Source organism: Heliangelus exortis, chromosome 3 (assembly GCF_036169615.1).
Source record: "Heliangelus exortis chromosome 3, bHelExo1.hap1, whole genome shotgun sequence".
Classification (NCBI taxonomy): Eukaryota; Metazoa; Chordata; class Aves; order Apodiformes; family Trochilidae; genus Heliangelus; species Heliangelus exortis.
In genome coordinates, this window is record NC_092424.1 from 111,235,688 (window position 1) to 111,248,531 (window position 12,844).

General features: G+C 46.0%; 1 protein-coding gene and 1 non-coding gene across 2 annotated transcripts; both read right to left on the minus strand.

The window, feature by feature from the left end:
• Positions 1-267: 267 nt before the first annotated feature.
• LOC139795340 (gallinacin-10-like) lies at positions 268-1,740 on the minus strand. The gene is made up of 2 exons (XM_071742210.1): positions 1,582-1,740; positions 268-407 (listed from the first exon to the last, which is right to left on the minus strand). The coding sequence occupies exons 1-2, from the start codon at positions 1,637-1,639 to the stop codon at positions 268-270; spliced, it is 198 nt and encodes a 65-aa protein (XP_071598311.1). The 5' UTR covers positions 1,640-1,740.
• Positions 1,741-12,772: 11,032 nt separating this feature from the next.
• TRNAW-CCA (transfer RNA tryptophan (anticodon CCA)) lies at positions 12,773-12,844 on the minus strand. Its single transcript has one exon. It is a non-coding gene; the product is annotated as a tRNA-Trp (tRNA).

Below are 12,844 nucleotides of genomic sequence, written 5' to 3' on the forward strand. Positions count from 1 at the left end.
CTTGGCAGTGCTGGTTTAACAGCTGGACTTGATGACCTTAAAGGTCTTTTCCAACCAAAACCATGCTGTGTTTCCATGGTGACTTCCATCAAAATTAATTTTCTCCCTAACCACACATCCACGACGGACACAGGTTCCTCCTCCACCTGGACTTTGTCACAGGTGGCTGCCCTGCAAACCCCATGGAGTAATGCACATTATTCAAAGAAACAGTAGATCAGAAGGGAGGAAAAAAACACCCTTTGATGTTCTTCAGACCTGTAGCACTTACTTGGAACAGCATTTCAGGAGCCCCCCGTGGCACGGCCCCGAGGCAGTGAAGGTTGGTGGGCATGAGCCAGCACGGCAGAAATTCCCCTGGCTCCTGCACTCTGCAGTGTCAGGAAAAGGAAAAGGATCTGCAGAGCCTGTGGGAAAGGGAAGATGTTAAAATGTCATGTTTGGGTCTAAAATGATGAAAGGTAAATCTACAACACAGCGTAGAGGAAATCTTGTTAGGATGTGGAGTTAGACTTTCAAACTGCAAGAGGGGAGATGGAGATGAGATCTTAGGAAAAAATTCCTTGGTGTGAGGGTGTTGAGCCCCTGGCCCCGCTTGCCCAGAGAACACCCCCAGCTCCCTCAGCCCTTCCTCACAGCACTTGTGCTGGATCCCTTCACAGCCTCCTTGCTCTTCTCTGGACCTGCTCCAGCACCTCAAGCTCCTTCCTGAGCTGAGGGGCCCAGAACTGGACACAGGACTCAAGCTGTGGCCTCCCCAGGGCTGAGCACAGGGGCAGAATCCCTTCCCTGGACCTGCTGGCCACGCTCTTCCTGACACAGCCCAGGATGCCATTGGCCTTCTTGGCCACCTGGGCACACTGCTGCCTCCTCTTCAGCTTCCTGGCAATCCAGACTCCCAGGTCCCTTTCTGCCACTCTGTGCCCAGCCTGGAGCTCCCTGTGGGGTTGTCCCTCAGATACACTCAGGTGTAGCTTTTCCTGAGGATCTCCTCACCAGTTCCCTCTCAAGAATTAATGATGTAGTTTGAGTGCCTCATGGGAAATATCCCAATCAAATCTCTTTGGCAGAGATAAATAATAAACAAAACTAAAAATTCCTGGAAAGGGACTTTTTACTAGGACATGGAGTGATGGGGTGAGGCAGGGTGGTTTCAAACTGAAAGAGGGGACATTGAGATGAGATATTGGGAATAAATTCTTTGCTGTGAGGGTGCTGAGCCCCTGGTTGCCCAGGTTTCCCAGAGAAGCTGTGGCTGCCCCATCCCTGGCAGTGTCTCAGCCCAGGATGGATGGGGCTTGGAGCAACCTGGGCTGGGGGAGGTGTCCCTGCCCATGGCAGGGAAGTTGGATCCTGATGATCTTTAAGTTCGCTCCCAACCCAACCCATTCTATCATTTTGTGATCCTAAATGTTGCTTTTTTAGGAAATGTGCCATCATGAGCACAGGTGTTCTCCATCCCATACACTCCATAGCACCACCCCAGCAGCATCAAATATTGATGGCTGCTTTTTCCCTCCTGTGCCCCCACTTTTCCTAACAAGCCTCTTCATTCTTTGTAGGATTTACTTTGCTTCTCACCTGGAGCAGCCTGGAAGAGGAGGAAGACAACAGCAAAGAGCAGGTAGAGGATCCTCATGGTTGCCAGTCAGTTGTGGGCTGTGTGCTCCTGCAAAGAACCCAACAGCCTGCTTGGAAGGGGAAGTTTTTTTGAGGCTGGGAAAAGCACCAGGTATTTATAGGGCCTGGGGGATTGTGCAAGTTTGACAGCTGAGTGGTTTGTCAATGTGTAACTGCAACCAACCTCCTGGAAAGTGGAATGGTTATGTCCTCCTTATCAGAGGGTGCAATGAAATGTGCACCCAACGTGTTGCAATCCCCAGGGGTGAATTTCCACTGACCCAGTCAAGCGTATAACGTGACCATTGGCCAAGCCCCACCAAGCTGCTCCAATTCTCATGGGTTTTGCAGACCCATTTCCAACACAGGGATGAGTGTGGGTCAGGCAGAGGGTTTGGGAGTCAGCCACTGGTGCAGTCTGGTCCCAGTGTTGACCTTGGGTCTGTCACTCACTGAGAAGTCACGTAACGTTTTGTCTCAGTCTCCCCATCACTGCCAGCAGACAGATGATGTCAAAGGTGGAGGAAAGCATTGGGAAAGATCTGAGATGATGCAAAGCTGCTTTGTCACTTTTTAAACAGATTTCAGGACACCCTCAGCCATTGCAGAGGCTTGACACAAAGGTCTTGCCCTCCTTCAACTCTCATATCCCACCTTGGGAGTTTTGTGGTTTTGACATCTGAACAGAACAAGATTATTCTGTTTTGATGACTTCTGGATGACTTTATTCACCTTACCAGACATCACAGAATTACAGAATTGTCACAGTTGGGAAGGACCTCTTAAGATCACCACATCCCACTGCCAACATCCCTCGTCCCCCCCCAAATAAAATAAATAAAATCTATGTCTTGCTATCTATATCACCATGCCCACCACAGCATGTCCTGAAGTGCCTCATCTACATGGTTTTTAAACACCTCCAAGGATGGTGATTCCATCACCTCCCAGGACAGCCTCTTCCAACTCCTAACTACTCTTTTATTAAAGAAATTCTTCTGGTCTAAACCTCCCCTGGTGCAACTTCAGGCCATTTCCTCTGGTCCTATCATTATTTACTGGAGAGAAGAGGTCAGCACCCATCTCCTTTCAAGTAGCTGTAGGGAGCACCTCCTTTTGGTTCCCCGAAAAGGTTGGAAGAATGGCCCCAAAGTGCAACATTTTCACTTAATAACATGATCCCCATGGCTATAAATTTTCCTCTCCACCCCTTTTCTCTCCTGCCTTTGCCCAAACACCATCACACACAATAAGCAGCTTAATCTTTGGGCTCTGGCATTCTGGTTCAGCAGTTTGCTTCCTTATTACCCTTTTTAATGTATTTAACTCGGAGTTAATGGCATTCTTTGTTCTAAGAATTATTTCTAGGATGAAAACATGACCATTGTTTATCTTTAATTTCCATATTAATGGGCAAGCTTAAAGCAGCTGAGAAGGGAGCCACAAGGTGAGTTATTTAAGAGTTATGCAGCCAACAGCAGTAACATAAACACTGATTTCCCTCCTCTGCTGCTCGTAAAACCTAATTAACCAAGAAATGCCAAGTGCTCCATAATGTCCTCTTTTTTGTAGCCTTGCCTTGCAATTATTTTTTTTTCCCCAGCAACTCTCCAGCTTTCCCCATTTCTAATGGAGAGGAGAGCTGATTTCTCACTTCTCTCTTTTCTGCCCCCTCTTTTCTTCCCTCTCTTTTCTGCCCCATCCCTGGCAGTGCCTCAGCCCAGGTTGGATGGGGCTTGGAGCAACCTGGGTCATGCTGCAGGTCTCTCTGTTGGGGTGTCCTACTGACAACTCACTGGAGGAGAATCATAGAATCACAGAATCACAGAATGATTTGGGTTGGAAGGGACCTTAAAGCTCATCCAGTTCCAACCCCCTTCCATGGGACCCCTCTCACCAGAGCAGGTTGCTCCAAGCCTCATCCAACCTGGCTTTCAGCACTTCCAGGGATGGAAGAGCAGAAGTAAAACGAGCCTGATGGTCTTTGCTCTGAGCTTTGTTCTCTCATTTAGCCCATGGGAAAGGGCATCGAGCAATCCACTGACATGTGGGAATCATGGAAGGATGGTTTGGGTTGGAAGGGGACTTAAAGATCCTCTTTCTTAAGAAGGTTAATGTTTTTTCTTAAGAAGGTTAAAGTTTTTTCTTAAGGAATCTTCTCTTCTCCAGTCTGAACAACCCCAAACTTCTTATAATTTTATTACAGGTATTTGGATTTGCACAAATTGCAAATGAGCTTTTGGCAAGGTTCTCCAGCAACTCCTCCCTTCCCCCTACCCATGGTCAGCTTGCTTTATTTTTAGCTTATTTTTAGCCCATGTTCAGCTTTTCTTTATTTTATCTCGTTGCCTGGCTGCCAGCAGCCATTCATGTACTGCAACTGAGTTGGGATTTAGACAATTCTCCTCTACACAGATCAATGTCCTGATCCAAGTTTGCAGTTGCATTGGGTTTCCTCACTGTTCCTGTCCCTGCTTGAGTGCCACTGTCACCAGAGGAGGTCACAGTGATTAGGTGCTTATGAGTGACATCTAGAAGTCATTCATTGGATAGTTCAGTTTTGGTCCCTGCTCTACAACAAGGATACAGACAGGCTGGAGAGGGTCCAGGGAAGAGCCATGAGGATGATCAGAGGACTGGAGCACCAGCCCTATGAGGAGAGGCTGAGAAAACTGGGTTTGTTCAGCCTTGAGAAGAGAAGGCTCAGGGGAGATCTTATGACCATGTTCCAGTACTTAAAAGGGGATACAAAGACTCCCTATGGACAAGGAGTCCCATGGACAAGCCAAGGGGCAATGGGCACAAGTTGCTCCTGGAGAGATCCCCATTGGACACAAGAGGAAAATTTTTCCCTCTGAGGACAGCCAGAGATTGGAATGGTCTCCCAGAAGTGGTGGATTCCCCAGCTCTGGAAAGTTTGAAGTCTCATCTCAATGGGATGCTGAGACATCTCAGAAAAGCAATGTTTTGAAGTGTTGGACCAGATGATCCTTGAGGTCTCTTCCAACCTGAGATTCTGGGATTCTGTGATAGATGAGACACAGTGAGGGGCAACACTAGCAAAGCAAATATGTCCATAGTGTTATAAGAGATAACTTTAAACAAAATCCTTTAAAGAACAAAGAAAACAAGCCACCCAGAGGACTCCCTTATAATAAACCCCAAGTTACTTCAATTTATTCAGTAACTTCATTTCCACCTTTCTCGGGAGCAGCTCACATCTTCTGAGGTCACTATCCCAGCCTGGTTACATAAACCCTGAGGTAATCAAGCACATAATCAATTTCCAGTGAGCTAATCAGTGCCTTGCATCACACATGGTGTGTGGGTGGGATTTGTATCCTACCATCCAGTGGGCTACAAATTCTGGGAATGGGAAGAGAAGGGGAAGTGCCTGGCTGGGGACAAAGAGCTCTCCCTTTGTGCCTTCATCACCAAAGGGTTTTTTTCCCAGTTTCAGTTGAATTTCTTGCTGGAACTGTGGATTTTCTGAGTTGAAAACACTATGAAATGACCGTGCCATTTCTTAGAGGTCAGAGACAAGACCTTCAGCATCTCCTTCATATACTTTTCTCTGTCACAGAACCACACAGAATTGTCACAGTTGGAAAAGACCTCTAAGATCACCACCCCCAACTGTCAACACCCCCCCCCCCAAATAAAATATATGTATCAATATCTATATCACCCACTGGAGAATGTCCCAAAGTGCCTCATCTACATGGTTTTAAACACTTCCAGGGATGGTGACTCCACCACCTCCCTGGGCATCCCATTCCAGTGCCTGACTGCTCTCTCAGTAAAGAAATTTTTCCTCAAATCTACACTAAACCTTCCCTGGTGCAACTTCAGGCCATTTCCTCTGGTCCTATCACTTAAAAGAAGAGCTCAGCCCCCTCCTCCTTACAACCTCCTTTCAGGGAACTGTAGAGAGCAATAATGTCTCCCTTCAGCCTCCTCTTCTCTAAATATTCCCAATTCCCTCAGCCTCCATGTCCCTTCAATACCTCCTGGAGGATCAGGACAGATAAGCATCCATCAGGTGAGCATCTGGGAACACCACATAAATCTGGTCCCTGCCTCTCCCCAGCTGCAGGAGGTGTTTCCCCCCAACTCTGCTGGGGGATGAGGTTTGGTCCAAAATTATTTGGGAATTGGACTGGTACTGAAACACCAACAGAGGCCAGTCTGAAAGAGTCCCTTGAAAGGCAAAGAGATCCATGGAATTGTTCATTTTTGAACTCTCTTCTTCACAGACACACTCATAGAGCACAAGCCAATTTTCACCTGATCAGTTTGCTGATTTTCAAAGATGAAATGGGGAAAAAAAAACATACTTTTTTTTTTTTTTTTTTTTTTTTTAACTTTGACATTATATCAAAAATGACAAAACGCTCAAAGTCTTTTGCAGGGACCCAGTCCCACAGCAGGATGACTTCCAGCTTTCTGGATGAAGGTCTCCCCAGAGCCACCCGTGGCTGAGGGCTCCCACTCCCCCACCCATGACCTGGCTGGGAAACCAGGTCTCTAATAGCTGCACCTCCACCTTCCCCTCCTAGGATGGGATTCCTCCTGGGTAATGAGCCAAACACTGCCAGGAAAACGACCTTTGGAAAGGCCAAGTCCTGCTAGCAGAACTCAGGGCTGCATTTCTTGAGGGTCCTCAGTAGAGTTTTCACAGCCAGGGCTTTGCTGGGGGTGTAAAACACAATTTCACCCACCCTGCACTTTCATCTTCAACCCTGCAGAGGGGCACTGGGAATGGTTTAGTGGGAGCTGGTACAAAAATCACAAGTAGAGGCTCAGCCTTGGTAAGGAAATAGGAATTTTGACCCAAAGGTTGGAGCAGCTCTGCTCTGGAGCCAGGCTGAGAGAGTTGGGGGTGTTCAACCTGGAGAAGAGAACACTTCAGGGAGACCTTAGAGCACCTTCCAGTGCCTGAAGGGGCTCCAGGAAAGCTGGGGAGGGACTTTGGACAAGGGAATGGAAGGACAGGATGAGGGGGGAGAATTTCAAGCTGAAAGAAGGAAGATTGAGATGAAATATAAGAAAGAAATTTTTGCTGTGAGGGTGCTGAGCCCCTGGCCCAGGATTCCCAGAGAAGCTGTGGCTGCCCCATCCCTGGCAGTGTCTCAGCCCAGGTTGGATGGGGCTTGGAGCACCCTGGGCTGGGGGAGGGGTCCCTGAGCATGCAGGGGGGTTGGAACTGGATGAGCTTTAAGGCCCCTTCCAATCCACAGCAAGATGTTATTCTGTGATTTTCTGAAAATGTAATAAGAAGTTTAACCTATCAGTACAAAAATGTGTCACTTATTCACAGGCAAGTCCCATGGATCATTTCTCTTTAGGTAGGACCTGCCAGGCAGAGCCCTCTGGGCTGCTCAGTCACAGGGTGGGTGAAAGGAATAGAGGGAAAGTCTTCTAAGGAGAGGCTGAGGGAGTTGGGGGTGTTTAGAGGAGGCTCAGGGGAGACCTCATCACTCTCTACAACTCCCTGAAAGGAGGTTGGAGCCATGGGGGGGGTTGGGCTCTGCTCCCAGGCAGCTCTCAGTAAGACAAGAGGCCATGGGCTCTGCCAGGGGAGGGTTAGGTTGGATATGAGGAAGAAATTCTTTCCAGAGAGGGTGATCAGGCATTGGAATGGGCTGCCCAGGGAAGTGGTGGAGTCCCCATCCCTGGAAGTGTTGAAGGAAACGCTGCTGTGGCACTCAGTGCCATGGTCTGGCTGATGTGGTGGTGTTGGGTCATAGGTTGGACTTGATGCTCTCAGAGGTCCTTTCCAGCCTCAATGATTCTGTGATTCTGTCATCTGGAGTTATTTGTGAATAGGTACCTACAACTCCTGGTTGTATGAGAGTGACAGAATCCCAGAGAAAAAAAAAATCATGCAAAGGAAAGAAAATCTGGTCAATTTTCTACGTACAGAAGACTGAGAAAGAGTTGTTCATCTTCCACTGGAACAAACCTTGTAAAAAGAACAACTCAGCTGTGACACCAGGCACCCAAGAAAATTGTAGTGATAATCTCCAGGTAAGAAAGTCTGCCAGGTCTCCCAGTTCTTTCACGTGGGTGATTTAATGTTACCCAGATAGAACAGTGAGATATTTCCAGGCAACTCTCCATGCCTTGTTAAACATAGAACCCCAAACTGTTTTGGGTTGCAAGGGTCTTTAAAGATCATCAAGATCCAAACCCTGCATGGTCAGGGACACCTCCCCCAGCCCAGGGTGCTCCAAGCCCCATGCAACCTGGGCTGAGACACTGCCAGGGATGGGGCAGCCACAGCTTCCTTGGGCAACCTGGGCAACCAGGGGCTCAGCACCCTCACAACAAAGAATTTCTTCCTAAGATCTCATCTCAATTTCCCCTTTTTCATCTTAAAACAGTTCCCTCTCATCCCATCACTTCAAACCCTTATCCAAAGTCCCTCCCCAACTTTCCTGGAGCTTTTTTCAGGTACTTTAAGGTCACTATAAGCTCTCCCCAGAGCCTTCTCTCCTCCAAGCTGAACAACCCCAAATCTCTCATCCTGGATCCAGAACAGAGCAGTTCCAGCTCTCTGATCACTTTTGTGGTCTCCTCTGGACTTGCTCTAACAGCTCAACCATTATTCCTTCTCATCTGAAAAAGATAAAGGTGCAACCTTGAGTATGTGTGGGGGATGAGGTTTGGTCCAATCTGTGTGTGCGTTTGCAGTTTTGGATATTGCAACAGAAATAGATAAAATAAATTGCCCTAAGGCCTTTTTATTGGTTGTTTTCCTCTGTAATAATCCCAAAGTAGTATTTCTTGTGGGTGCCTTGGCTGATAATCCACCTCATACCACATCTGGTTTATGGTCTGATTTTAAAGATCTCAGTGTTCTATCTGAAAGCCCATTCTGCCTCCTGATATCAGGGATTTCAGTCACTAAAACACATATTGGGAAAGAAATAATCCCCAGCAGCTCTCTGCTGGGGCAAAACTGAACTTGTGTTATAAGAACAGAGCAATTTCCTATTGGACCAACAATGTCCACACCTTTTTGACCTTGCTGGTGCCATCTGCTTTCACAGAGTCCCATGGCAGCAAAGTCAACAAGTTTGCTGTCTGCAACATCAAAATGTCATTCCTGGGTTGTCACTGCCAGTCCAGGATGCCAGTCTGGGTTATTTTCCCCTGGAGGTAGAGTACTGAGACACTTCTGTCATCTCTTTTCCCTCTCCACTCCATTTTATAAAATTCCTTGCAACCAGCACAGCTTTGAAATAGCTGAAATAAGAACTGCAAACCTGGAGGTTTCATGATTTGCTTCTTTTCCCCATGTCATTGCTGAAGATATTTACCAAAATTAATCCACACACTGAAGGCTTGGCCACCACAGGGATGGATAACCAGGAGCCTTGGCACCTCCATCTCACTCTGCACCAAGGCAGGGGTGATCCTTAGATATAAATAAGGATATGAGACCCTCCAGGGACAGGATTGACCAGAAAAAAGAAGAGACCCAAAGCTTGGGATTTGGGTTTTAAGAGACTCCATCACTTCTCCAGCAGCAGCTTCAGGGGTGATTCAGACACTAAGAGAAATCAGACTGAAGACCTTGCTATTGGCACCAGTGCTTAGGAGTCAGCCTCCCTCCCCAAAAAGGAGGATTTTTATCCTTAAAAAAAGGCCCAGCAGAACACAAATGTCCTTTCCTTGGTCACTAACAAGGAGGTGTGACCTTGTTCTCAGCTTAGACACTGAACCACAGGTCAGCAATGTGGATGGAGATGAAAATGAGACTCCAGCTTCCAGTGTAGCCATGGGATGGTACAAGAAGAGACCATAGCTCAGGGACACAGGGCTGGCCCAGATGCTCAAACAGCCAGAAAAAAATCTTACCCACAGAAAAAACCCCAAAACTTAAATATCTATGATTATATTTTCACCAGACACAGAAAATCCAGAGCTAGATCCAATGTAGAGCTGTGAGCTCAGGGATTGTGCTCACAGGTTTCATGTCCTCCTCTGGTCAAGCTCATTGGATGTCAATATTTAAATTAAATTGTTTTGTATAATAGACCTCAACAGGGTTCAGCACAGCTTTCTGAGAACTGGATTTTCATTGGGAAATAAAGATACACCTGAAAGAGAGTTTGGTACAAGGATTTACACTTGTATTGAATATTTTCAAGCCTTTCTCCCTCACCCCTCCCTATCTGATAGAGCTTCAAATATGTCCTTGCTTATGCAAGACAGAGTAGTTTAGCTAAACAAATTCAAAGAGTCTCAAGATTATGAAATAATGTGGTTATTAAGTAACCTCCCTTGCATGGGACACATCAAGTTTTACTGCCTGGTGAACTCTCCTGATTAAACCTCATCACCAAGCCCAGACACTCACTTTAAGAAGTCTTAAAAGCTCAGAGCATTGAAGGGGGAGGATTAATGTAAAGCTCAGCATTTTTTATGGAACTTATAAACAGTTCCCATTGGCTGGACTGAAAAAAAAATTCTTCTAAGCAGCAGTATACCAGAATGATGCTCCTCACCAGTCATCATTCTTGCAAGATTAAACCTTGCCCCTGGGTCAGCAGTGGTCACAGCCATGTCACCTAAAGCACTCAGCTCATAGCAGGGTTTGGTGGGTAGAAATTCCATCTGGAATGTTTTCCCCATGTCACCATGGTGCTCATTTGGTCCACAGTCAGGAGACATCTCCCCTGCCTCCTGGTGCTCTCCTGGCTCTGGTTTTGGCAGAGCCAAGGACAGTAACCAACAGTGAGGCAGCAACATCTGGAGGGCAGGCACAGAGGAATTCCTTACTTAGGTTGGAAGGGACCTTAAAGATCATCAAGATCCAACCCCCCAGCATGGGCAGGGACACCTCCCCCAGCCCAGGGTGCTCCAAGCCCCATCCAGCCTGAGCTGAGACACTTCCAAGGATGGAGCATCAAGAATCTTCCTTAGGCAACCTATTCCAGAATCTTGCTACTCTCATGGTGAAGAACTTTTTCCTAAAATCTAACCTAAATCTACCCTATTTCAGTTTAAACTTTCCATGACACACCTGGGGCTTAGAGATATGGGATAAGTCTACATTCATCAGTGAAGTGAGAGCAGGGCTCACAGAAGGACCTTCACCTAGGTTTTCTTTTTTCTTTTCTTTTCTTTTCTTTTCTTTTCTTTTCTTTTCTTTTCTTTTCTTTTCTTTTCTTTTCTTTTCTTTTCTTTTCTTTTCTTTTCTTTTCTTTTCTTTTCTTTTCTTTTCTTTTCTTTTCTTTTCTTTTCCTTTCCTTTCCTTTCCTTTCCTTTCCTTTCCTTTCCTTTCCTTTCCTTTCCTTTCCTTTCCTTTCCTTTTCCTTTTCCTTTCCTTTCCTTTCCTTTCCTTTCCTTTCCTTTCCTTTCCTTTCCTTTCCTTTCCTTTCCTTTCCTTTCCTTTCCTTTCCTTTCCTTTCCTTTCCTTTCCTTTCCTTTCCTTTCCTTTCCTTTCCTTTCCTTTCCTTTCCTTTCCTTTCCTTTCCTTTCCTTTCCTTTCCTTTCCTTTCCTTTCCTTTCCTTTCCTTTCCTTTCCTTTCCTTTCCTTTCCTTTCCTTCCCTTCCCTTCCCTTCCCTTCCCTTTCCTGTTTTTCTTTTCTTTTCTTTTCTTTTCTTTTCTTTTCTTTTCTTTTCTTTTCTTTTCTTTTCTTTTCTTTTCTTTTCTTTTCTTTTCTTTTCTTTTCTTTTCTTTTCTTTTCTTTTCTTTTCTTTTCTTTTCTTTTCTTTTCTTTTCTTTTCTTTTCTTTTCTTTTCTTTTCTTTTCTTTTCTTTTCTTTTCTTTTCTTTTCTTTTCTTTTCTTTTCTCTTTTCTTTTCTTTTCTTTTCTTTTCTTTTCTTTTCTTTTCTTTTCTTTTCTTTTTTTTTTTTTTTTTTGTCTTGCACAGGGTTAGGAACAGTGGAAACACCCTGAAGCACAGACTCATTTTGCTTAGAAAAGATTTTCAGATTGTCAAGTCCAACCAGTAACCCAGCACTGCCAAGTTCACCATTAAGCCGTGTCCCTCAGGACAACATCTACACCTCTTTTAAATACCTCCAAGATGTTAGGAACTTGCCCTCCTTGGTTCCTCAAATTCTCCTGCCTTCTGTCTTGATGTTGGACTTGATGATCTTGGAGGTCTTTTCCAACCCTAACAATAATATGATTCAGTCCTAATCTGGAATCAGATGTTTCTGCCCTTCTGGAGGGAGACTTGGACCAAGAGAATCTGTACCCAGATGTGGTTGGGATGTCCACTAATCCTCTCTCCTTTGTAAACACAGGATGAGGGAAGGCTGAAGCTGGTCAGGTACCTCCCATCACAGATTCATTTGGGTGGAAATGGACCTTTAAAGGTCATCTAGTCCAATCCCTCTACAGTGGGCAGGGACATCTTCAGCTAGATCAGGCTGCTCAGAGTCCCATCCAGCCTGGACCTTGAATGTTCCCATCTTCCATCTCCCTGAGCAATCTGGGCCAGTGTTTCACCACCTTCATTGTAAGGAATTTCCTCCTGATATCTAGTCTAAATCTCCTGGTCCAGCAAGGAGGGAAAAATCTGTCTAAATGTATAGATTTTTTGTAGCCAGGCCATCAGCCATAGTGTGAATACACATTGAAGAGGTGATCTAAAAGGCTGTGCTGGAAACCATCAGAGCTTCTGGACATGTGGGATAAGGGTACTTCATTTCTGCTATGGGTCCATTGTGTGTAGCTGACTCCTTTTGACTTGAAAGCATTTTATTTTTTCCTGCCCCCTTTCACCTTGTATTTTGCAGTTTAACCAGAGGAAGAGGTTAACATTAAAAAGTCAGCAATAGTGACTTTGATACAGCTGGGGTGTGGTGACCCCTGATATAGCCATCTTCATTTTGTGCTTCATATTTCAAGGTTGGGATCAGGGCTTTGTTTCAGAGCAGGAATTGGAATAGGAACCATCAAAAAACCATCAAGGCCAAGTTGGATGGGACCTTGAGCACCCTGGGCTGTGGGAGGTGCCTCCATGGCAGGGACTTGGAACTGGATGAGCTTTAAGGTCCCTTCCAACCCAAACCACTCTGTGGTGCTGTGAGCCATCTGCTTGCTCTCCAGCAGGGCTGTGGCATGTTGGGAGGGGAAAAAACCTCACAGTTCCCCATCTCTGTGATGTCCCACAGAGGAGGAACCCCCTGACCCCGGTGTGATTTGAACACACAGCCTTCTGATCTGGAGTCAGACGCGCTGCCATTGCGCCACGAGGTC